This window comes from Furipterus horrens, unplaced genomic scaffold (assembly GCF_987537825.1).
Source record: "Furipterus horrens unplaced genomic scaffold, mFurHor1.1.pri manual_scaffold_11, whole genome shotgun sequence".
Taxonomy (NCBI): domain Eukaryota; kingdom Metazoa; phylum Chordata; class Mammalia; order Chiroptera; family Furipteridae; genus Furipterus; species Furipterus horrens.
Window position 1 is genome coordinate 21914314 of NW_028327181.1, and position 25073 is coordinate 21939386.

At 55.8% G+C, this 25073-nt stretch overlaps 1 protein-coding gene across 2 annotated transcripts in view; it reads right to left on the bottom strand.

Moving 5' to 3' along the window:
* Positions 1-4734: 4734 nt before the first annotated feature.
* The window catches only part of KIRREL3 (kirre like nephrin family adhesion molecule 3), a 501922-nt gene continuing 481583 nt past the window's right edge, over positions 4735-25073 (bottom strand). Inside the window, exons 9-17 of one of the 2 annotated variants that reach the window (XM_090292938.1) lie at positions 24342-24469; positions 24012-24138; positions 19607-19707; positions 17201-17399; positions 15745-15780; positions 12507-12614; positions 10968-11077; positions 6831-6917; positions 4735-6217 (exon numbers count right to left, since the gene is read on the bottom strand). In XM_090292938.1, the coding sequence (XP_090149064.1) occupies positions 5774-6217; positions 6831-6917; positions 10968-11077; positions 12507-12614; positions 15745-15780; positions 17201-17399; positions 19607-19707; positions 24012-24138; positions 24342-24469 (1340 nt within the window). In that variant the 3' untranslated portion in view covers positions 4735-5773. The remainder of the gene's footprint in view (positions 6218-6830; positions 6918-10967; positions 11078-12506; positions 12615-15744; positions 15781-17200; positions 17400-19606; positions 19708-24011; positions 24139-24341; positions 24470-25073) is intronic. The other variant, XM_090292940.1, reaches the window with a different exon arrangement.

Below are 25073 nucleotides of genomic sequence, written 5' to 3' on the forward strand. Positions count from 1 at the left end.
ATCCACCCCTCAAGAGAGGCACAGCTTCCCCCCAGGAATCTTACAAGGCTGGGAGGGTGGAGTTGGGTGGAGGGGATGAGAGCGGGTTCAGATGTTGAAATCACACTAGGGGACTGAAGCTGGAATTACTGGACCAAGCTATCCCAGAACCATCTATTATTCTGAGACTTCCTAAAATACTATTTACATGCATCACCAATTTTAACACATAAAGAGTCTCTTCTGCTTAAAAATGTGTTTCTCTCTTGAGGGAAAAAAACATTAATCACAAGAGCGGAAATTAGAGTCTAGCAGGGAGACTCTCTCCAGTTCTGTTCTCTTTCTGTGTAGATTTATGTTCCACGGGTATAGGCCTGTGAGGCAGGAGAGCTAGAGAAACTTTAAATTAGAAGTCAAATAGGGGATTCTCATCTAAAAATTCTTCTGTAGAAGGCTTGGATCCTCATCCATATCACTTTATTTCTACTGTCTTCTTTCTTCAGTATTTCTTCCAAGTGCGGTGTTCATTAGTGTCACAAATACGTTTTCTAGTCCTTGGGCATCAAGACCCTGGCCTTTTTAACTTTCTTACAACGCAGGCAAAGGTGGTATCTTTAGTTCACCTGAACTTATCTTTGGGGGTGACCTTCAAGGGAGGACCTCCTGTGTTCAGTTTCTATCCTGAGAAGCACTTTCCCGCTTGCATCATTGGGAACAGATGCCAGAGAAGCTTCACTTACTAAGACCCAATTCTCGGACTTCCTGTTTCCTGAGACTCCATTTACCTCGTCTTGGGATCTCATGCTTTAGATTCACCACAAGGAAGACAGCTATAAGGGAGGATTCTTTGAATGTTTTCATGGCATTCCAAGACATTGCCAAGGGCCATGAGGTTAGCAACAGCAGCAGGAGGGGGAGCCCTGGCTGGTGTGGCTCAGTGGATTGAGCGCCGGCCTGCGAGCCAAGGGGTCACCCATGCAATTCCCACTCAGGGCACATGCCTGGGTCGCTGGCCAGGTCCCCAGTTGGGGGTGTGAGAGAGGCAACCACACATTGATGTTTCTCTCTCTCTCTTTCTCCCTCCCTCCCCCTCTCTCTAAGAAGAGATAAAGAAAATCTTTAAAAAAGAAGAAGAGGATGTCTTTGCATGACTGATCTCCTTGATCGGCAGGCTCAGGAGCACTTCGGGCCCTGTGGTGGAGGAGATCCCAGCCCCATAGGCAGGCTCAGTGGACTGGTCCAGAAAGGAGATGTGGAAACAAGGAGTGGCAGGCAGACATCAGCACCAGGGATGTAGACCACAGTCAACAAGAATGGTGTGTGTTCACAGAAGGCCCTGTAAAGACAAGGGCTAGGGCAGGAGTAAGTAAAACTCCTGGGCCTGTAGCAATGAAGGATCTCCATGGATGTCAGAGACCCAGCCATGACAGGGGAGAGGGAACCGGGAGGAACAGCAGTTAGGGAAAGGGATAGAAAAGAATAAATAATCGTGTTCCTATAGCAACAATACGTTCACCCGGGAAAATGAATCTTTGTTTTGAGAAAGAAGAGTAGCTTGAAATTGCCTCATTTTTTCCAGCTTATGACCTAGTTAGCAGGATGGAGACATAGGAGATCGGGGAAAAGATGATTGGAGCCTCAGGGGAGGCAGGAAGCAAAGGTCAGGCTGAGAGGTCCTTATCAGCAATTGATTTATCAAAGGCTGCTGGCAGTGTAGATGCTTATGTTGCAAATGGCTGGTATGTGGTCACATCTGAAAACAGATAAGAGGCTCCTGAAAAACTTCTTAAAAAAAAAAAAGAGGGCAGTAAAATTCAAGCTTTAGTTGCCATGTCATTGGTTTGTGTCTATGTGATCATGTTTCTTTAAATAGGCCTACCGAGTGGTATTTTAAATAAAGATTATATGCAAATTAAGATTGTTTTTATTGAAATACTTACACTTTTATTTGCATAAAGAGTTTATTTTATAGGGGAACTTCCTGGAGAAGAAACTTATCACAGGGCTGCCTTCGAATTTTTTTTTTTCCTGGTGCTATCGTAAGCCACCCATGCTACCTGGGAAGAGCTTGAGGAACTTGGGAAGTGTACCTTGAGATTTCAATTATGATTCCTCAGTAGCAAACTCCACACACCGTGCATAGGCCTCCCTGTACCGGAAGGGAAAAATGCAATTCCTGTTCTGAGAAATCTCCCAAGGACAGCATCAGGGTTGTTTCATTTCCTGGGGTCCTTTCCACTCTGGAAGCTCGAAGGCAGCTTCGAGGCTTATGGCTTTAGAGCGTTTGTTTCCATCAGTTTTGTCAGAAACCGATGGGATGCGCTGTTTCAGCTCTTCTAGCGAGAGCACTTCCTATCCCAGGAAGGCTGGCGAGGTGGTGGAAATTGCTCCGGCCTCTCCAGGCTGATAGTGAGCCTGAGAATTAGAAACTGGGCCCCTGTCCAGGACTCCGAGCCAACAGGGAATTTTAAAACGATCAGAAAACTGGACACTGGCCTTGGCAGGGGCGGGGGTGATTCGGTACACAGAATAGCTTTGTTTCCCGGGGAGCTGTGGTCTTTCCAGGTCATCTGGGGACTGGACGTGGAGGATGCCAGTCCCGCCTCCCTGCTGGAGCGGTGGCCTGTCTCAGCCTACCTCAGAGTGGGTGCTAGCGGACGGCCTCTGCCACAGGCTCTTTCCACCATCTCCTAGGAGGAATGTGGCCTTGGGTTGGCCCTGCAGGATGGAAACATTTTACAGAGGAAGTCACGTATGTTTCCATCTCCTGTTTGCCACTCCTGAGCTCTGTGACCTTGGGCAAGTCTTTTGGATTCTCTAAGCCTCACTCCCTTGCCTGCCAATTGTAATACTTTGTAGAATTGTGAGGATTAAGTGAGATTACAAATGCGAACTCATTTCAGTTCATTGGAAACCACCGACGGGAATTCAGGGCCTCCCACGGCCTTAAAAATGTTTTTAACACCCCCCTCACCCAGCTTGTTTCCACCCTCACTCCTTTGCAAGAAGTGAAAAGCGCTGGAGACCACTGAGGGGGGCACACAGCTCAGTCGGGGCTCCTTCCCAGTGCCTCAGCCTTCTAGACGCCCCAGATGCTGCTGACTTCCCCCTTTCTGGTCTCTGTCGCCAAGGCCTCTTCCCTGTGGCCCTCTACCCCTTCGCTGGTCTTCACTGTATTTGTGCATTGGCGGGAGCTTGGGGTTGGGCGCGGCATGGCTGAGTCCTGACTGCTGAGCCCCATCACGACTCTCTGCTCCTCTTCCCCGGCAGTCCCCACTCTTCCCTGGGAGTGCCCTGAGCTCAAGATGAGCTCGGTCTGCTCTGCGGGAGAACAGCTTTCTAACGTGCGCTTCTCACTATTCTGAGTAACCTCGGGTTTCAGGAAAGAATGGAGGCCTTCACACTATTATGAAAGCCGCGCGTGCGTGTGTGTGTGTGTGTGTGTGTGTGTGTGTGGCAGGGGGCCAGGGGCAAGGAAGGCTGTGGTGAGGATGAGGAGGATTTCCCACCCACTTCCAAGGTGGGGAAGGCGGGGACAAATTAATGGACAAATCCTCTTAGGTCACCCTCTTTCTTATTCTAGCACCCCAAGGCATTTTACATCTGGTCTTGAAACCCTGGGAGAAGGCTCACCAAGGTTAACCTGGGGCTGTGGCTGAGTAGCCCAGTGGGTTAGAGCCTTGTCCCGATAAGTCAAGATTGCGGGTTTGAGCCCTGGTCAGGGCACATATAAGAATCAGCCAATGAATGCATTAATAAGTGGGATAACAAATTAATGTCTTGCTCTTTTTCTCTTTCTCTTCCCCTCTCTCTCAAATCAGTAAATAATTTCTTTTTCTTTTTTTAAAAGATTAACCTAGAATGTTTAGGAGCTCACACCCTGGCATCTGTGCCGGGCCAAAATGGTACCAGGAGCAGCATCTGGGGCTGGGATGGACACTTATATTTCTTATCAGTTTCTACTCCCTCAGGCTTAGGGGCTGCAAAGGAAGGAATTTCAGGCACTGGGAGGTTTGAAACAATAGAAAACACGGTGGGAGCCAAACACCCTTCTGGTGGAGGTGCTAAGAAGTCATGTATAGCCTCTCTGGGTTGGGGCCATCCAAGGAATCGTCGTCTGGAAGGAAGCACAGGCTTCTGTGGCGAAGGCTTCCGTGACAGGGAAGGATGGGGGGAAGTTGGAGAGGAGGGTCTAACAACTCGTGAGGAATGCCAACCTTAGGGACAACGTGGGTTCTCCAAAGCTCCATCTGAATCCTGTTCCTGAACTCGCCCTCTAACGTGGCCCTGGTTGCCCATCCCGCCCCGTTTGCCGTCACTATGTGACCCAAGTAAGGCCACTCTTGGCACATTATTTGAGTCTTAGTGTTACGGTGTTTGGTGGTATAGGTTCTTTGAAGAGGGCCTCCTTCCCTGAACCCCAAAGACGGGAACTTCCCTTGCAGAATGCTGCTGAGAAAGACCCGGGAGGACCACCCCCCCAGGGCCAGGCATGATCCCTGTGCCTCTGAGCTGTGGATGGCATGAGTCGGGGGGCTGGTGAACCCTGTCTTTGCAGCCCTCTGGGCCGGGACATCGCAGGGTGAGGAGTCTGCCCATAGGTGCAGAGCCCCCCAACCAGAGCCGTCAGCTGCCTTCATGATCTAGGAAAACTGAATCAAATGCGGGCAAAAAACCTTGGGCTCCTGAAGCTCCCGGGCTCTTCCCGAGGCTCTTCCCGAGGCTCTGCAGGAACAAAAGGAAAGAACGAACTGCTGGCGTTAACAGCCCTAACATTTATTCTCGGGTGGTGGGCAGCAGGGACTCGGTCTTGATCCACTTCCTCTCTTGCCGGTGGAGTCTTGCCCAAGACAGGACCGCTGTTCCTGGTGTGAACCTAGGCCCCTGGAGAGCCATCAGCTGAGAAAGCAAGTATCATCATCCTAAAGACCTGACCTCTAGTCCCCGCAAACCTCCCTCTGCCGGGAAACCCTCTCCCCAGTGACCAGAGAAGCTCTCACATTCCTTACATTAACTCTGATGCACGGTTGAGGAGAGGGGAGTACGCAGAGCAGGGCTGGGCAGGAAGGCTCTGGGCCTCACAGCCTGACCAGGGGAAGGGGCGTGTGGGGTCAGTGTTCCAAGTGCTCACTCTTTCCTTCCTCTCCTCCATCCCCCTCCCAGGACACCAGTCTCCGACTGGCCAGCCCCACCTCAGAGTTCAGAGGCATCAGTCCAAGGACAGAACTGCAAGAGTAGGGACACAAAACACCAAACAATTTGGGGGTGGGCTCCCAGCCAGTGTGGTGAGAGCCAGTCCTGTGGCCAGGGCCATTTCTGGCTCTGAACAGCAGAGGGCGCTGGGGTCTCTGGGGCAGCTCAGTGCTGGGGAAGCGCGTCACCTCTGCTCCCTAGAGTAGTTTCGGAGCACAGGTGCAGGGCAGAGCTTCTGGGGAGACTGGAGAGTGATCGGCAGTTTCATTAAAGCAAAGTTAGAGCTGCCTCTAGTGCCTGAAGGAGGAGCAGGTAGGGAGGGACCTCCAGGGAAGGGCTGGGGCCCCCGGAGTCCAATGCGGAGCCCAGTGCACTCAGCTGCATCCTCTGGCACGTCCCCACCCCGCGCCGCTAGCCCATTGCAGCTGGGGACCCAGATTTGTGCTTGATCAGGGCTTCGGAGGAGGGCGGTGGCGGAGGCACTCTGGGGCTGTCCTGGAGGTTGCTGGCTCCGGGGACCTCCGCAAAGTGCCCAAGTTGTCTGGAGAGCCAGCATGCGCCACGGCCCACGGCCCCGCCTCCCTGCCAGCAGCCGGGATCCTCAGACGTGAGTCTGCATCCGCCGCTGCAGGGGCCGGCTGGGGTCGGAGTTCTGGGACGAGGACTGTGAGTGGTGGGAGGAGGAGGCCGAGGCCTTGCTGGCCTTGTCAAACTGCACGTAGCCGTCCTGCTTGCCGCTGCTGCTGACGCTGCTGTCACACTGCGTGTCCAGGAAGGAGCTGCTGTCGCTGAGGGAGCCCCTCTGGAACTCGCGCTCGCAGAGCTCGATGGACGAGCTGCCCATGCCCAGCACGAACCTCTGGCCGTAGTCATAGAGGCGGCCCTGGCCACTCAGGGTGCTGTAGATGTTGGTGAAGGACATGCCGGTGGGCACCCGCTGCTTGCCGGCGGGGCGCAGGTCTGGCTGACAGCTGGACAGCGAGATGGTGGGGGTCGAGTGGTGCTCCTTGAAGGTGTTGACACTGTAGTAGCCATTGGTGGGGTCCTGGGGTCGGGGACAAGAGCAAGAGCAGTGTCACCAGGTGAGGCAGGGATTGCACTGAGCTTCCTCTGGGGAGCCGGTCCTGCCTTACCCAGGCAGGGATGAGGAGAGACAGGAGGCGGGGGCAGCAGGCGAGAAATGGGTGGGTGGGGGGCGTCTGGGAGGGTTATCCTGGTGGGGACACCAAGAAGAGAGGGTGTCAGGTATTCAGGTGGCGGCTGGGAGGGGAGGACGCCGAAGGGAGAGCAGCAGGGGCCTCTCGTGGGTGTGTTTAGTTATGTCAACACAATGTAAGGTCATCTGAGAACCAGACTTTGTTTCGTTGTTTTGCTCAGGATACGGATACTTAGTTTTCAAGTGTATTTAGGAGAAGGCTGTGGGAGAGGAGCATTGTGGGAGCTGAGCCTTAACTGTTGCCTCCTGTGTGGGGGGGTGAGACAGCAGGTGCGTTCGCAGGGGAGGGTCCCACCTTCGGAAGAGGAGAGGCGCCTGTCCCCAAAGTGACCTCTGGCCTTTCTCTTCTACTTGCTGCTGTTGTTTGTCTGGACACAGGGTTTGGGATATCTGAGCTGAAGACCAGAATCACACCGGCCCTATGGCTCATGGCCATGCCTACCTTCAGGTTCTGAAACTCCTTCTCCTCTTCTTTGAGGACCTCCAGCTGCTTGAGGACTGAATCTTGTTGGAATTCACCCCGGTCCATCTGCAACCCAGAATGGCTGCTCAGCGGGCAGGGGGTGGCTAAATGTCCACACACCCCCCAAGGGATAGTTGGAGAAACCAACTCAAAAGAAGCTTACTATCTCTGCCCTCCCCCCACCCCCACCCCCTCGCCTGGCCTGTGGGAGGCAGGTGAAGGAGGCAGGCAATTTCAGATCTGTTGTTCCTGGGCCTCTGTCCTGAGAGACAGGGAAGGTGGGTGGGGGTGTGAGAGGCAGATCTCTAAGATTGACCTTGCTTCCCCTGGGCTAGGGGACCACCTACACAGCTCTTGCTTGGATGACTCAATTCAATTCAATTCAATTCAATTCAATTCAGTTCAGTTCAGTTCAGTTCAATTCAATTAATTGAGTGTTTACTGCAGCAGTCCCCAACCTTTTGGGCACCAGGGACCCATTTCGTGGAAGACAGTTTTTCTAGGGACTGGGGTACGGGGCAGGTGGTTTCAGGATGGTTCAAGAGCATGACATTCAAGCTCACCTCCTGCTGTACGGCCTGGTTCCTAACAGGCCTGGACCAGTACTGGTCTGTGGCATGGAGGTTGGGGACCTCTGAGTTACTGAATTTCAGGTCAGGCATAGCACTATGCTAAGGGCCAGGCATACACACGTTAAGATACAGCTGTTCTCATCAGGGCAATGGATCTATAGGTAAATAACCGCAGAACCTCAAGCACTGGGCATGGGGGGCAGGGGGTTGCAGAGCCGCTCATCACCCAGTGCTAGGCTTGATGAAGGCATTCAACACAGAGAGTCATACCACGGTGACCCTGGGCCACACAGCAATGCCTTAGATGGACTGAGTTTTCTTCTTTGACAGATACCAAATTGCTCAAGAGAAGGGTCACTTCTGTCTTCTCTTTGGGTCCCCAGCACACCTGGTACAGTGCCTTGAGTATTGCAGTCATTGGCCAAAATCCTTTTGGGGTGGAATATTTAATTGCTTTTTTAAAATTACTTTTTTGATTCCATGCCTACCGCACCGCCTGAGCTGCTACAGTAGAGCAGTTACAAATGTCATGTTCGTGTTGGGTGAATGAATGAAGTGGTGTAGCTCTAAATTTCTACGAACTAAGACAATACACTCAGGTGAAAAATAAGGCCTACTCGGCACACAACGGGCACACTAAGTAATGTGAATAATCGCAGCGGTGCTGTCCTGCAGCTTGGAGCTGCTTCCCACGCGTCACTTCTGCACATGATACGATCCAGGCCAGATCCCCACCCAGCCTCTGAGCTGCGACGATTCTTGGCCTCGTGGCTCCCTTCCCTGGAGCCCCATGGGATCAGCCAAAGCACTTCCACCTGTTACCTCCTCACTAGTGCCGCTGTTGTCATTTCCCAGTGCGTGCTCTGGGTCTGTCTGGGCTGCAGTTCTTTTCACCAGGTTCAGCTTCTGAGCCCGTCTCTCTTCCATGGTGGGGAGAGTAGGGGGCGGGGATGTAGGGGATGACAGTCTCCCCAAGGGGAGGCCGAACCACAGTGCCCTAGGCGGGCCCCTCTGCCAGAGCTACCCTCCCCCCTGCCCCTCTCTTCACTGACTACTGAGCGATCCCCCCTCTTTCCTGAGTGTTTGGACTGGGGGTGGGGCGGGGTGTGGAGACAGTCTGAGGCAACCAGAATGTTCCCGTGGGAAGGAATTCAAGGTCACATTTGGAACACAGGACAGGCCGGGTACGGCCTCACAGACGTGTTGAAGCTCATCAGCATTGACGCTCATTCCTTCTCTGGTCTAAGATGCGGTCTCCATCCTTAGAAGACTAGATGCTCTCCTGTGCCAGGCCTTAGGTTAGCCCTGGGGAAATATACTCATGACCTTTGCCCCGAGGAACCCTGGGATAACTGGGGAGGCTGACAAGTGATTGGAGCGATGCACTGTAAGGGAGAAACATGCAGTGTTTGGGAAGAACAGGAAGTGACAAGCATGGAAAATGAGGGAGGGGGTGACATTGGAGCTGATTCCTATAGAACATGAAATTCAACTGACAAATTCAACTGCGCGAAGCCTCTGAGGTCTAGGAGACCCGAAGGCCGAGAACTGCAGTCCTCCGGGGCATTTGGCAAGAAGGTGAGGCTGGAAAGGCCGGCGGGTGCCTCGTGGTGAAGAGTCTGAGGATGTTAGGTCGTGGACTTTACCCAGCAGGCATGGGGCGCTACCGGGGTCAGGTGTCGTCACAAGGTCAGATGTGGGTTTCAGAAGTGAGGCAGGGTAGAAAGAAGTTAGGAAAATTCCCGAGCAAGTGGAATGAGGAAACAGACGAGATAATTAAACAAGGCCACTCAATCTGAACAACGTACAGCCAGCTCGTGTATTACAAGACCGTATCTTTCCCAACCAACGACACCTGAGAGCAAATAGTTTCTACCTCTCCTCCCAAATCAGAGAATACACAGTTTAAATCACCCTGGTTAGGGAGATGGAGAACAGAGACCCAATTAGTGCCATGTGTGCCAGCTAAACCCAAGGACGGATGAAGTCAGGGACAAATAACGAAAGTCTGATTAGAGCCAGACAGACCCAAGAGAAAAGTGTAATAGTAAAGCAGACGAGAGAATAATCCCAACATCCCCTATGCGCGCATTCTGATACATCAGCATATTAAAAACACACCTGGAAAGCTGATGAACATTCTGCTGAAACCCTCCCCTAAGATTCTTGCCCACAGAAGAAAGATAAAAACCCTCAAGATGAAGGATAGTAGCGCAGCCTGTCTCTGGAGCACGCCCATGCCCCTTCCTGGGCATGAACTTCTCACTTCCTCCTAAACTCTAAGGGTCTCCATGTAACTCGCAGCCAGGGGAGCAGTGGACAGTGGCAGCTCACCCTAGATTTAACCCCAATCCTGTTTCCAAGGTGCCTTTTTTCTCTGACTTCCCGGTGAGCTAAAAGCAACCCCACCTTGGCTCAGTCCTTTCCTAAAACTTTTCTGGGGAACCAAAGCAGAGCCCCACCTGGGCTCTCTCCTGTTGCTTCTTCTGCCCTAAGTCCTTCCTGTTTCACTGTCCCCAGCTTTAATAAATGTCCTCTCAGAATCACCTGGACTCGCATTGTGAAATCTTTCCTACACGAAGTCAAGAATCCGCACAGTATAGGCCGGCTTGAGGCAGACACTCTCGGCGCCAGTCCCTGTCCGGTAACAGAAGGACCCTTTTTGTGGGACTGGGGTGGGGGTGGGGGTGTTGAGTAAAGGTGGTGAGAAGACAGAACGGTGAGACCACGGAGGAGGCTGCGGGGACCCTCCAGGGAGCCACAGCAAGGCCTGAGCTAGCAGACGAACAGTGGAGTACAGGCCAGGGCGCCCACTGGGGGAATCTTTTGAAGTGGAATTGGCAGCGTCTGAAACATCACTTGGACAGAAACAGAGCAGCTGAGGACGAAGTCAGCTCAGTGCAAGAAGCCTTGGTGAGCTCCATCAGGGGCAGGAGCCTCTGGGATGGACGAGGGCACGGGGACCTGTGAGCAACACAAGCTGCTCACGCGTCTGGGAGCTCACTGGGCTCCACAGGCTCCTTGGGGTTCACCAGCCAGCCCTCAGCATGACCTGCGTGATCTTCCCTCCACCCCCGTTTCCCAGAGGAGGAGACGAGGGCACAGAGCAGCCTGTGCTCCTTCCCTCCGCCTATCGGCACCGGAGTTTTCGAGCCGTGTTTCGGGCTTCTGTGTGCACAGCTGGCTGCAGGAGCAGAAGTTATGATTTGCTTATAGTAAGCGAGTCAGTTCCGGAAGAGGAACTGACTCTTGCAGGCTTTTGGGGGGATATTGGGACATGGGGTATATCCTGAGTGCCTGCAGTCTCTGCGGGTGGAGGTATCATGGTATGGCTCCTGAGGCACGTCTTCACTCGATCCCGAAAGGTCAGCACAGCAGACACTCGCTGACTCTGTGCTGGTTGAGAGCAGGTGATAAGGTGAAGGGTGGTCTTGACTGAGGCTCTGCTGCATGGGAGCACCTAGGGCCCCCGGAGCCTTCCAGTCCAGGGCCTCCAGGGCCCAGAGGGTGGGGTGGGGTGGGTGGGGGAAGACAGCCTTCTCACCATCAGCTGCTTGATGGTGGGGTGTTCCTCTGCCTCCCGGCCAGAGGCAGGCTCCTTGTGGACGATCTCCACGCGGATATCGTTCTTGGCGGACACAACACCTTTGAGATCTGGACATAAAATAGGGACGTGTGGATGACAGAGTCAGCCTGCATCCTCGGGCACTAGGGTCTGAGGTGCCGAGCGCCCGCCATCCCGTGACCCCCGGAGTTCAGCCTCCAGCCCCTGGACTCCGCAGCTTCACCTCCTCCCTCCTGCCAACGGGGCAGCCGTCTGACGGGCTGAGGGCCGCGAGGACTCAGACGTCTCTGTGGGCTCTTGGTAGCGTGCGCCTCAGCTGGTTGCTGCCACTCCCATGGCTTAAGAGGCTGTCCTCATCCACTCATGCGCCCTACGGAGCTAGGCCCTTTCATGCTACCAAATCTTCACTTCCTTCTGGGAGTCTTCTCTGACCTACTGTGCTGGCCTCTGAACTCTCCATTCAGAGAATCATGGATCTTAGTGGTCGACCTCCCGGCCAAAGCAGAAACCTTCCTGACGTGGCGGGGGGCGTAGGGGGTGGACAGTCCAGCCCCTGCATCTGTCAACGCCTCCATGAAGGAGACTTGACAATGTCTAGAGGAGGTGTCCGGTTTAGAGTTGGAGAGTTGTTAGAAAGTTCTGGCTAAGGCAGCTCCCTATAGCTTCCACGGAGAGTGTGGTGAGGGAGGCCCCAAGACCACACCGCTGGGGGAGCAGACATAAGGGGACACCCAGCTTTCTTCCGTATAGAAGGCTGCCACACGGGGGAGGAGGCAGGCTTGCTCTGATTTCTCCTTTTGTGACTTATGCTCACAGCACAGAATGTTAGAGCTGTGTGGGGTCACAAAGGTCGTGTCCTCCGACCCCTTGCTATTACACATTGAGGAAGCTGAGGTGGGGAATGCCACCCATGCTCATGTGTAGAGGAAGTGGGGCCGGAGGACTGTGCCTCCATTGTTCCCACGCCTGCGCTGCCGTCCCAGCTCCCCCATCCGTGTGCGTCTGCCACACGGCACGGCAGCGCTGTGCCCAGGATGGAGACGTGAGACGCACACTGTCTTCAAGAGCTCGTAAACACTAAGGTTTTATTGCTAATGACGAAAGGCCTTTAACAGCCTACACAAAGCGATTCCTTGAATGCTTTTTTTGTTTTTCATGTGTGGGTGGCCTGCTATTCTGGTTGGACTCGCTGGTGTGCGAGGGGAAGGAGACACTCCCCCGGAGATTTCTGTAGAGTTCTCTACGGCTACAGATGTTCCCTCCAAAATGCTGGCTGACTGCCCTGCCAGGGGAAGTTTCGTTCAGTCCAGTTCGCCCGCGGCTGAGCGCGCACTGGATGCCAGACGCCTGCCAGGCACTGCACAGACAGAGGCGCCTCCGACCCCATCCCGGCCGGCAGCTCACAGCACTGCCAGGACCCCTGCTCACTGCACCCCCGCTTACTTGCTCTCCTGGGCAGGCTAAGCCTGGCTTTTCTCTCTGCCCCCCTCCCTGAAACCCTGGGTCTCCCTCCCGTACTTCTCTGGGAGCGCGCACAGCAGAAGGCCACAATGGTTGCCATGAGGACGAGGAAGGCCACACCGGCTCCTACGGCCACCCCGATGATGACGGCCATCGGCACAGACTCTGTGGGAGAGAAGCAGGCACAGCTGACCAGGGATCCAACGGCCCCCCGCCCCCAGGGTCCCCCCGCTCCGTTCCCTCGGGTGCAGCTTCTGTCAAGCTGGGGCCAGAGCCCTGCGCACGGGCCCTTCTGGGAAGCCTGTGGGGGTGCTGGGCAGGCACAGGCAGAGTCCAACAGGGTCAGCCCAGGTGGACGTGGGGTGAGGAGAGGGTGGGGGGGAGATGCTGGAGCGGCGGTGGTGGGAAGCGAGGCAAGCAGGCACAGGAGGGGTGGGCCGAGCATGGGGCGTGAGACATGGGCGGTGAGAGGCAGGTGGGCGCCATTTAGCTCAGGTGTTAAACCAGGAACAGTCTGCCATGCAGTGGCTGGATGGTCCTAGGTCCTTGCTTTTCTTTGCAAAGTGACTGTGGCCACTGTCCTTGTCTGGTTTGTATTTTCCTTCTCTTCCCTTTCCCAGGGGCAGGAGGCTGGACATGGACAACCAGCCTTTAGAGTCTTGGGGCCTACCAGGTACGGGAAGTTGTAGGTGTCAGAGGCCCAGGTCTTAGGGGCCAGAGAAGCAGGATCACAGCTGTGTCCTCTTTAAGGAGACATGCGTCCTTTCCTTGACACCCACCCCCACCCCCGGCCCCCAGTCCTGCTCCTTCCTCTCTTAGGCCAGAACCCTGGGCATCCAAGCAGACTTTCCCGAGGGGCCTGGAAGCAGCGAGGCAAAGCCTCGCTCCCCTCTGAGTGTCTGTGGTCTGTGCCTGCCCCAGCCTGGTAGGGACAGGGATAGGAGGGTGATGATGGGGTGGGGGTAGGGGTGCTCTCCTGGACAACCCTGGCCTTTCTGTGGCTGCCTCTGGGGCCTGAGCACATGATTTGGGGCTTGAATAGTCCATTGGGAGTAGAACTCGAGAATGCAAGGGCACAGAGACCTTAGGGCCCCCTGAGTCCACAGCTCTCACGTATAGATGGAAACACTGAGGCCCGGAGAAGTCAAGTGACTGGGTCAAGGACACACAGCTTCAGTAGAGCCCAGGCAAATCCAGGTCTCCTCTTATCCCTCCCCCTACTGCCCACTGTGATCCTGCCCAGCTCTGTATAGCCCAGACTCCGTCACTTCTGAGCAACCTACTTTACCTTCCTTATCTGTAAAATGGGATGATGGCAGGGCCCGCCCAGGGCTGTGGTAGGGGATGTAGGTGGGTGAATGCAGGTAACAGCCTCAGAATTGAGCCTGGCACCCAGCCCCGTTCCGTCTCTGCTCCAGTTTCCAGGTGGGAAGGAGGACTGTAAAGGGAGCTCCCTCCCCCACCCTCACCCCCCACCTGCCCGCCTGCCTGCCCCACATTCCTCAGTGTAGATGACATCTAGGTATTTGTCTGGGGCTGTGGATTAGCCTCTAATCATTGTCATTTTCTTAGAAAAGAAGAAAACCGCAACCCCAGCCCTTGGAGACGCTGCTGGGAGGAGGCGGTTGGTCCCGACCTCCAGGAAGAAAGAAGGTGCCCGTTGGTGCACAGCACTGGTGGCTCTGCCGGCACATTCCTCCCAGCCGGGACCTTGCACACCGACTCTACTGCTGGCGGAGACGCTGCTGGAGTGGCAGGGGCCGGGGTGGGGAGCAGAGGGGTGCGGCGAACGTCCAGGGATTGACAATGGAGGCGCTTGGGTTGGTCTCAGCAGCCAGGAGTGGAGGGATTGACTCAGCGACCCTCCTGCTTTGGCAGAGAGATGATTCTGTCTCCTGTTTTAATCTCATCGGGGAAGGAAAACTGCTTTGGAAGCTCATTGGCTCTACACGTTTGAATTTGTTAATTTGGGTTTAATTTAGTTTTTCCTTGGGCTCCCAGTAAGTTTCCTAAGACTAACTTGGCCTTGTCTCGGCTGAGCCCAGATGACTAAGAAAGGTTCCCTAGCCTCTCTGAGCCTCCCTCCTCAGGGTCTCACCCCTCAAACCGAGAACCAAGGAAGCAGGTGTTCTGCCTCGGGCGTCCTGGGACTCCACCATCCCTATGATGTTAATAGCTGGGAGGCGCTCTCTTAATCTGGAGCAGCTGGGCAGGGGCAGGAGAGGGTCTGATGGGGACCTGGGACCCCCAGGCGGCCTTCCTTGCCAGCCCGCCGGCTTCCCCAGGTCTGGCCTATGTCCTCATGCTGGCTGTCCTTTTCTGGACAGAGCATCCTTCAAGGTCCCCTGGTGAGACTGGGACTGGAGGGAGGAGCAACCCACTGGTTCAGCCTCCTCTCCATCCAAGGAGGTGGACTGGGCATGCAGAGTCTCGGCCAGTCAGGGATCAGGGACCCCTGGGTGAGTGTGACCAGATATGGGTGGCATGGTAGCAGGCAGGGGACGCCATTTCCAGCCCCAGGAGGGACTCTGCTTGTAGCAGGAGAACTAGAGCAGAGGACGCCCCCCCCCCCCCCCCACCTCAGTCAGCCCCGTGGAGCCAGGTTTGCAAAGACCTGATTCTCTTGTCTGGGCTTCTGCTTGGAGACTGGGGGATACTGTCTCCTCTGGGGACAGAAGATGCTCAACCCCGGGATGCTGAGGGCCACTCCACTGCCAGGCACCTCGGGGAGGGAGGCACAGTCCCCAGCCCCCGCGTGCTGGTGGGATGGCAGCGTCCTGTGGAACCGCAGGGGCGGGGTGGAGGAGGAGGGTGGAGGCAGCCATGAGAAAGCGTGGATGGGCATGGATTGATTCCGCAGGCCACAGCGGGGGCTGGAGGCCCCGGCCTTGGGAAGCCATTGCCGAGCTGGTGATGATGTTGATACGCTGGAAGAACCAGGAGGAAATAGAGGGGGGCCAGGCTGAGGGGAGCTGCCCCAGAGGGGAGGAGCCAGGGCTTGGAAGGGAAAGGATGGGAGGGACAGAGCAGGAGAAACAGGAGCCTGGTCCCTGGCTGCAAGGAGCCCATAGGCTCTGGGGACAGTGAGGCCGGAGACAGGCCTCTTGGGTTTGTGGACCCAGGCCGGCTGGGAAGCCCGCTCCCTGCTGCCCTGACTGTGCTGAACCCTCGAGATGGGGGAGGGCAGAGAAGTTAGCGGCCCACACAGGCCTCCCTTCCCCCTTGGGAGTTCCCTCCCCACTAGCCCTGAGGTCCCTTCCCCCAACCCAGGGAGTTCTCAGGTCTCCTTCCGTACCTGCTTCCAGCCCGGCTCCCGACTTCATTTCCGAACCTGTTTGGAAATAAAGCAAGCGTCCACAGCCAGGGCCTGGCTGGCCAGGGTGGGGTGGGACTAGGGGCACCACCACCTGGAGGGGCCTGGGGTGAGGGGGCTCCCTCCTCAATCACATCTTCAGGACGGCCCTGTAGCCCCAGGCTATCCCAGCTGAACTTGGAGAGATTTAGAGACTCCAAGGGCAAGGGACCAGAGAGAGAAGTCAAGGCTGGGGTGGGGGACTCTGGGAGGTGGGATGAGAATGCTAAGAGGAGAGCATGGGGGGTGGGGGCACCAAGGAGAAGACATGGAGGGTAAGCAACAGGGGCTGGAGGTTTGGGATGATGTGGGGATGATATTATGCAAATTATGTGCAAAGCGTATGCGAAGCAGCGCCTGTCAGAGAAGAGGTGCTGGGAGACCCTGTGTGATCCTGGGGTTGCCTTGAGGCCTGAGAGCCCAGCCGGGACCACCTGCTTGGCCCAGAGCCTTCGCCAGGGTCTCACAGTCTGCGGGCCCCCCGGAGAACCCTGGCAAAGGGGCGAGGTCTGCAACCCATCTTAGGACCCAGGGTGCTGCCAGGGTCCCGAGCTTCTCTGGGTGCACCCTCCCAGGCTCCCCACCCGCTGGTCTATGTGAGACCTTTGAGTAGAGACTGGAGATCAGGACCAGGAGCTGGGCAGTCTGCACCCAGGGTCACAGTGGGGTGAGCCTTCCCCCCATCCTTCTCACCTTCCTTCCCAACACTGAGCCCTAGAGCAGGCACCTTGGTTCATGTCTCCCTTGTCCCAGTAGAACTACAGAGGGTCTGAGCCTGAACCCCCCTCCAGCACCCCCCAGTGGTTGGGGCAGCTCCGTTGCTTCCCTTTAGCTCACTCAGCTTGTGCCTCTGGGGGGCTTCTGGCTGTTAGGACTGGCTTGTGGTAACTGGCTCAGCCATGTTCCCCAGCATGTCCATCCTAGGGGATTCCCGTTTCCCGCCCAGGGCCCCGGGCTGCCCCTCAGTGGCTCTCACACCCCTGAGGGCACTGTGGCATCAGACCAGGCCCCAGGAAAATGCTGAGTGCAGGCAAGCCAGGGCCCGCAGGTGTCGGTGGCTCACTGAGGCAGTTCCCTTGGCTTGCTCTTGTTGGCCCCTTTCCCTGAACGTCACTCTGAAGGGCCGGTTCCCTGAGCAGCCTTCTAGCCCTCTCGCTCCCTGGTGCTGGCTAACAGCCCCTGCCAGGGGAGTGGGGCGCTGGGGCAGGGAGGGCGGCTTCCGTGACCTGCCCAAGGTGGCGTGGCAAGTGACAGGGGCACCGAGACCTGCCCTCAGGCCCCCCTCCCCCACTTGGAGCCTTCACTGGGCGCTGTCTACTGAAGACCTCGGGGAGACCGGGCCTCAGGCCCTGCCCTCGGCGGGACGGGGGCCCACTGCTCCCCCGTGCCCTGGCCCCACCTTGCTCCTTGAGCCTGATGATCTCCGTGTCGGAGCCGAAGCTGTTCCAGGCAGTGCAGTTGTAGATGGTCTGGAAGTCAGCCCGCACGATGTTGCTGATGGTCAGGGTGGAGATGACGCCCTCCTCCGTGCTGACCGTCTCCACCGTGTAGCGCCCCGACGTCCCCGACTCCAGCACGTTCTCCTTCCACGACCAGGCCTGCCCGGGGTGCCAGAGTTAGGAGGAGAACCCACCTTGGCCACCCACACCGGGACATCGAGCTGCCTCATGCCCCAGGGCTGACACTGCTGGGCTCACCTGCAGGCTCACCGTCACCAGCATAGGCACATGTGCACCCAGGGACACGCACATCCCAGCACACGCCAAAATATGTGCCCACACCACACAGTCACACCACAAACGTGTACACACACATTCACACATATACACATCCCAACACACCACGAACATGTGCACACAGCACCTCACCCCACACAGTGCCAACATGTGTGTGCACACGGACACACACACACACAGGGTGGGCCACCTTTGGAGGGCATTTCCTTTGAGAAGAGGTCCTTCTGTGGGTCTGCACTGGAACAGCTTTCCAGGCAAGCAGGAGCCAGCAGGAGGCCCCGCGACAGCGGTGCAACCCCTCCCCACCCCTGGCACCGGGCTGGCCTGTGCCGCTGTCTTCCCCAGACACTGCCGCCAGCTGGTTGCTAGAGGCAGAGGGTCACCCCCAGAGTGCCTGAGTCTAGTTTTGTTACTTTTATGTCTCATCTGTACAAAAGTATGTCCCGAGAGTTGTTTGCGGTCACCTTTATTCTATCTTGGTTTCTAAGGCGGTAGTTGCAGTTTTCCCAGAGCTGTTTCCCACGCTCATCATGCAGGCAGGACAGGGCTGGGGGTGCCGGGAGCTGGGAGTGGCTGCTCAGATGTTCTTGGTGGGGTGGGGGTGGGGGCTGTCCTGTGTGTCATAGGATGTGTAACAGCACCCTCAGCTGAGACAAGCAAAAATGTCCTGAGAGAGCGCCAGCTATGGCCTGGGGCCCAAAATCGCCCTGCGAGAGAACCTCTGGCCTCGGGTTAGAATCTGTGAAGAGGCGGGTTGTGTGACTGTGGGCCAGGGCAAGCAGGGGAGTCTACAACAGGCATGTGTTGCACCTATAATTTTTAAAAAATTAAAGAGGGATGGGAATGGGAAGGTGTAGGTATTAGTTCTATGTATGAATTCTTGCCATTTTTGTGTGAATCTTTAGTCAGTGAACTCACTGAATGCCTGGGAAAGCATGTGCCAGCAATGACGCTCTGACAACATCTCGTGTACAGGGCGTGTACAACGGCCCGCAGCGGCTCAGCACGTGCGCCCACGCCCTCCCTGGCACTACTGGACACTGAAAGGCAGACTGCCCTCGGAGCTGGCCTGGCACGTCTCCTAGCAGGATGGTCACAGGCATGGGGGCTAACCGATAACAATACCTGCCCCCCCCCCTCCCCAGTGCTACTGAATGTCCACCTTCCCTGGGTTTTTTTATTCCTGGCTTGCACCAGTTTCAGGTGCAGATACCTGGGAAGGCTGAGTGTGAATGCTCAGGCTGCCTCAGCTGCACTGCCTGGAGATTGGGGTCCTGAGCAAGGGAGGGGAATGGAATGGCACTTTTAGAGGGAAAACTGGATCAACCTGGTAAGTGTGGTGGCAGCATTTATTCTCCGTAGGTAGAGGCCTAGCGAGGGGGCTCTGAGAGGTGCAGAGAGGGGTTTACCCGCTATAAACTGCACTCTGCATAGGCCAAGCCCTGGCCTTGAACCCAGGAAAGTGACGAGATCGTCTATCTTTGTTTTCCTTCCGCTCCCCTCACTTCCTTTGCTCCTGTGCGCTCAGGAGGAGGATGCAGAATTCAGTCAGCATCATCAATGCTAGTGCCATGCTCAATGGCAGAGAGGCTTTAAGTGCACTTGCAGATGGCCCTGGCTGGGTGGTTCAGTTGGTTGGAGTGTCGTCCTGTGCACCAAAAGTTTGTGGGTTTGATTACCAGTCAGGGCACATGCCTAGGCTGTGGGTTCAATCCCCAGTCAGGGTGCATACGAGAGGCAACCAATTGATGTTTCTCTTTCACATCGATGTTTCTCTTTCTCTATCTCTCTCCCTACTCCTTCCTCTCTCTCTAAAATCAATAAAGATTATCCTCGGGGGAGGATGAAATAAATAAATAAATAAATATACTTGCAGACAAACCCTGGCAGTATAAGGAGACTGCCTGTGACTTTTGTCTTCATGACGCCTTTCTAAGAGAGCAAGCAGGAATAATTTCCCAGCAGAGGGAAGGAAGCCCAGAGGGGGCCCCACAACTGTGAGCCGAGGCAGCCCGCCAGGCACCGAGGGTACGCTGGTGTGCGCCCCATCACCTCCCTAGAACACTCACTATTCGGTCAGGCGGCGGCGTGCTCCGGATGAAGCACTTGATCTGGCCCTTCTCTCCATGGAGGGCATGCTGAGTCTGGGTGCTGGAGATGATGGGGGGTCCTGTTGGGGAGACAGCATCACATCAGGGATTCAGGAAGGGCAGATCCCTGGCCGGGTCCCTCGTGGAGGGAGGATCAGAAGTTTATTCATTATTTCAGTCACCTGAAGGTTTGTGTGTACAAGGTGAAGTGCAAGGTATCAGTCACGAACCTCTTAAGGGTCTATGAGTGCATGCTTCTAAGTCACAATGTCCAGAAGACATTGTCGGGGTTCAGAATGAGTCACCCCAATATGTGCTACTGTGAGGTGTGGATTATTTTGAACTAAAGGTAATGGAGACCTTGCAGGCTCAAGAGAAACAGGTACCTTCCCTTAACTACCTGTAAGAATTTAAATTAAGAGCCTTGCCTATAATGACACATGATCAGAGGTAACATTTTTGACCTGTCTAGGTAGCAGGGCATGCTGCTAATTACTGAACACCTGTTTTTCTTATTGTCCCAACTTCCCCTCTGCAGCTCAATGATGTCTCACCTCACCCTTTGCTCAGAATTCCATATGCACCTCATTTCAACTCTCTGCCGCCCTCTCCTGTATATGGCAGTCTCATATGTACATGTGTATTTAATTGGGTCATTTTCTCTTATTAATATGCCACATTTGTTTGATTATTCAGCCAGCCAGAAGAACCAGAGGAGGGACAGGGGGGTGCTTCCCTTTCCTCACAACATAAATAACTGTGGTGAAAGGTGGTGAGTGTTGGGGTCACAGGAACGTCCAGATAAAGGATTAACCGACCTGGCGGATAGGGGGCGCTTTGTGAAGGAGGTGGCCCGCCCCAGAAAGGAGCCGGGAGCGGGCAGGAAGGAAGGGACACAGCTGTGCTAACTGATGGGGCACCTCTGCCTTCAGCCGGCTGTTCCATTTCAAGCCATTTTCTATAATCACCAGTAGGCGGCGCGCTTGCCTAACAAACCCGGTGTCCCGGGCAGGGCCGAGGGCGTAGGGAGGCAGAGACCCCGTGCGGTGACGTTCCTCTCTCCCAGAGTGGGAATCACCCTGAATAGGCGCGATGCGCCGGGCACGTTCATAACCTTCCTCTCACACACGTCTCAAGAGACCCCAGATGGCCCCGGTGAGACCATGGCCCCAAAGCTGACCCTGACATCTTCTCATCCAGTCCATGCGTGTGCACCTATGTGTGCACTTGTGTGTGCGTGGGCGCGCGTGCGTGTGACATCTCAGGGTCCTGTCCAGTCCACCTTTTATCTGCCCTAAATCTTTCCTGCTTGATGCCCACCTGGCAGTGACAGGGCAATGGAGGAGCGGCTAGTTCAGTCATTTGTGCAGCCGGCTTTCTGGCTGGGTGGGCAGTTGACACAAGGGGTGAAGGGGCGAAGGTCCCTGTGCCCCTGTCTCCATTCCTTGGGTGTAAAGACCAGGGCGTAGGTGGCAGGAAACAGAAGCAAGAGAGGCAGAGAAAGGGATCCGAGGACAGGTAAAATTATGCCAGGAACAAAACAAAAATTGCTGCAAACATAATTGCTGTTTATTAGCCACCTTAATTAAACCAGATTTGCATTTCTATGAGTAGCTCTCAGCCTAGGGGGAAAATAAGCTACGGGGAGACACTCCAGTGACTTTTGGAGTTTAGGATGCAAATGGCTTGGAGCTCGGTGAGGCCGATGTGGGGACCCTCCAGATTAGGGCTTCCGTGCTCAGTTGGCTTCATGAGTGGGCTGAACCCTCAAGCACTGAGAGGCCTTTGTGCAAAAGGAAGGAGGGGTGGGCATTCCAGGAACTTGATGGGGCTTTGTTCTGCTGCGGGGCTGGAAGTGATGAAACCCGAATACCCACTCCCCCACTTTCCAAGAGCTAGGAATCCCCTGGGGGATTTTCCTGCAAATGCATCCGTGTTCAAGGGCTTCTTAAAAGAAGCCAGAAATCAGCATAGAGGTAGATGGGGGTGAGGGAGTCACAGCCTAACAATACAGCTCACCCCCCCTTTCCTGCCTATCCGGGATGAGCCAAAGCAGCTGTGCACGCAGACCCCTGGCGGGCAATGGCCAGCAGTCCCCACCGGCTGGGGTTTGTTTTGAAGAAAACCCCATCATCCTGGATCCATTCAGGATGTCAGATCCCACAGCCTGGTTCAGGCCCTTTTGCAAAGGGCTGCATCATCTGTTCACCTGTTCTCCAGATGCCCAGGTGCAAGCTCCTCTCCCCAGGCCATTTAATCCACCCTTCCCCAAGGGCAAGATGACCCTAGTTCAGCAGAAAGGAACAGCTTTTTCCTCTTTACTCCCATCCCTTGGGCATTTTCTTTCTGGCAACCTAGGTGAGCTGGTGCAGAAGGATGGGAGGCAGAAAAGGGGACTGGAAAGCCAGACGCTGCAGGGAGTAGATTAGATCCTGAACAGATAGATGCCAGGGCCCAGGCGGGGGTGTTCCCATTTAAGAGAAATGTCCTGCCAAGAGGTGCATTCCTGCCTGGCCGGGTGTCTCAGTTGGTTGTAGCATCGTCCTGGGCACTGTCAGGGTGTGGGCACATGCTTGGGTTGCCGATTCGATCCCCATTTGGGGCACACACAGGAGACAGCTGATGGATGTTTCTCTCTCACATCAGTGTTTCTCTCTCTCCTCCCTCCCTTCCTCTCTCTCTAAAATCAATAAAATCATATTCTCTGGTGAGGATTAAAAAAAAAAAAGATATGCTTCCCCTTCTCAAGAAACCACTTTAAATCTCTGCTTGGAAATTCTTGAATGTCTAAAATGACAATGGAATGTCAGTCCTTCCTTTATTCACCCCGGTTACCCTAGAAACAAGGATGCTCCTTTAAAAGCTTCAGGCGTGGGGACCCTGGAGGCCATGTGTGAGTCTGAGGGTCCCCAGGCTGGCAGTCCTGGGGCCAGTGGACCAGAGCCGATTGTAGTGATGGTCCAGCACTGCCCAGCACCCTCCCAGAACTGGCAGCGGGGGTGGCTGAGGCTTCACCTGGGCCAGGCACCGGCACCGTGGAGCTGAGAGTCAGACACCGGTGCGGCAGGAAAAGGCTGCAGCCCGTGTTGCCATGGAAATATGGAGGCATGATCAGATGCTGTTATTTTTAGCCCTGCCATGCCAATTTATTGGCGGCGTCCTGGGGACACATGGGACAGGCAGGAGGGCTCCTGAATCAGGATTTTGCCCAGGACAGGTGGCCTGTGAGCCCTCAGGGGTCTGGGTTCGTAACCCCCACTCTGAGGCTGCCATGACCCTGGGGGAGAGGGAGAGGGGAGAGAAAAGGAAATAGATGGAGGGGGGCTGGCTAATGGGGACAGCAGAGGGGGTGGCTAGGGGGGCACCATGCTGGTTAGTTTTCTAGCGAAGAGGAGCACAGATGGGGCTTTCAGAGGGCAGCTTCCAGGGTCGAGAGGGAGCCAACCAGGCACATTTCTAGAACCTGCTCTGCCCCTCCCTAGGGCCCTGGCAGGTGGAGGTGGGAGCAGGGTTGCAAAGGGCTGTGGGCATGACAGATACGAAGTGGAACCCCAGAAACCCAGTGTAGGGAAGAAGCTTGGGCATGGCAGAGGGACTTGGCCTTGGTGTCTCTCACCCTCTCAAACTAGCACCTTGGGATCCTGACTGTGGCCCTTGTCCCAACGGGGACATTCAACTTCTGTCCTGGTGTCACAACTGTCTTGCATCTGACCTGAGCTGGGTCCCAGCTTCTCCGTGACCTCTGACGTTCCATCAGCCAGGCCTGGCCTCAGTCCTGGCCCCTAAATGCTTCACCTAACAGTCACCTAGTGGGTCCCATTGTGCTCTTGGAGAGAGGCTGAAACACTCTTCTGCTGCAATGACTCTTGTCATGTATAATAAGACACTCTCCCTCCCCTCAATGGAATCCCCCCCCAACAAAGCTCGGTCTTGTGGGCGTGGTGACAAGTGTCCCAGTTGAGTGGCTCTAGTGCAATGGGAAGAGGCTGATCTGGAGTCCAGAAATTCTCCCTTAAGTTCCCACCAGAGCCAAGGTCAAGGTTAAAGGCTGGGTATGGCTTTGGCTGCCCAGTGACCCTCTAATCCTTTTTTCCTGGCCAGGATGGAATTCATCAGCTACCGCTTTTAGGCCTGAGACCCCTTAAAAGATAAAGAAGGAGAAAGGTGAACGAAAAAGTACTCAGGTCCTTCCTCAGGCCAGAACTGGGTTCCGGCACAGATTCGGCAGGGTGGACACTATTGCCATGGATCCATAGTGGGAGGTGATGGCAAGACGCAGGACTGATGGCGGTCCCTTGGGTCATTGCCTGCGACCAAGATGCCTTGGGTCCCTCTCCTCTCCCTCCCTCCCACCCCCTGCCCCAGCAGGGATCGAGGGTCTTACCATTGACAGTCAGGGTCACCTCTCGCTCCCCGGCCCCCACCCGGGGCACCACTGCTCGACACACGTACTTCCCAGCATCCTCCTGGCGGACGGCTTTGAGGGTCAGAGTCTTTTCGTTGCTCAGGACCTAGAAGAATGGTGGGGAGTCAGACACCGGGGTGGGGGTGGGGCTCTCTTGGTGTCTCAGAGCCAGAGTCTGAGAGACAGGCATGCTCACTGGAGGCTGACACCCCCAACAGAACAGTGACAGGGGCCCTGGAAGGCAGTCCCCTCCTGGCCCGTGGTCCCCCAACCCCTGCCAGGGGCGCTCGGGTCTGAGCTGTGACTCACCACACCGGAGCCCCGCTTCATCCAGACGATGGTCAGGGACGGGTTTCCTGTCCAGGCACAGCTGAAGACAGCGTCAGAGCCCAGGTCCACGAGCAGGGACTGGGGCTCCGTGGTCATCCGGGGCCCGACTGTGATGGGTAGAAGGACGAGACAGGCTCTGGTGGGCCGGGAGCTCTGGGGACCCGTTTTGTGGCTGCCTCCCTGCCCCCACTCTGGGTGCCTGTGCTACCTCAGTCCACGCCAAGCCACTGCCTTACATTTCAGTCCCTGCCCCTGGGCCTGGGGTCAGGAGGTGAGGACAAGACCCCGCTCCCCCTGGGCCCAGCCTCCCTTGGGGACAGACAGCACCAGCCCCACGGAAGAGGCTCTCTGGCCTGTGGGTGCCTGCATATGCCCTCAGGCCTCTCCCATCGCCTCCTCCCTATCTGGTCCCAGGAAGTCCCCCACCCTAGGGCATGTGCAGAGGAGTCTTCTTCCCTGGGCCCCGAGATCATCACGTGTTCACCTTCAAGTCAACTGGCCCCTCGCTGCCTGAGCTCCCAGGCCCCTCCCAGTGGCCCTGAGATACGGAATGGAGCCTCTGCTCTCAGCGATGCTCTATTCCAGCCCCTTCCACACCCTGCTAAGTGGTGGTGAGGTTCCTGAGGCTCCTCTCTGCTTTCCCTCCTCTGCCCCAGCCTCCTGCAGGCCCAGCCTGGTCCCCAGCGTGAGCACCATGGTGAACTTTAGAGA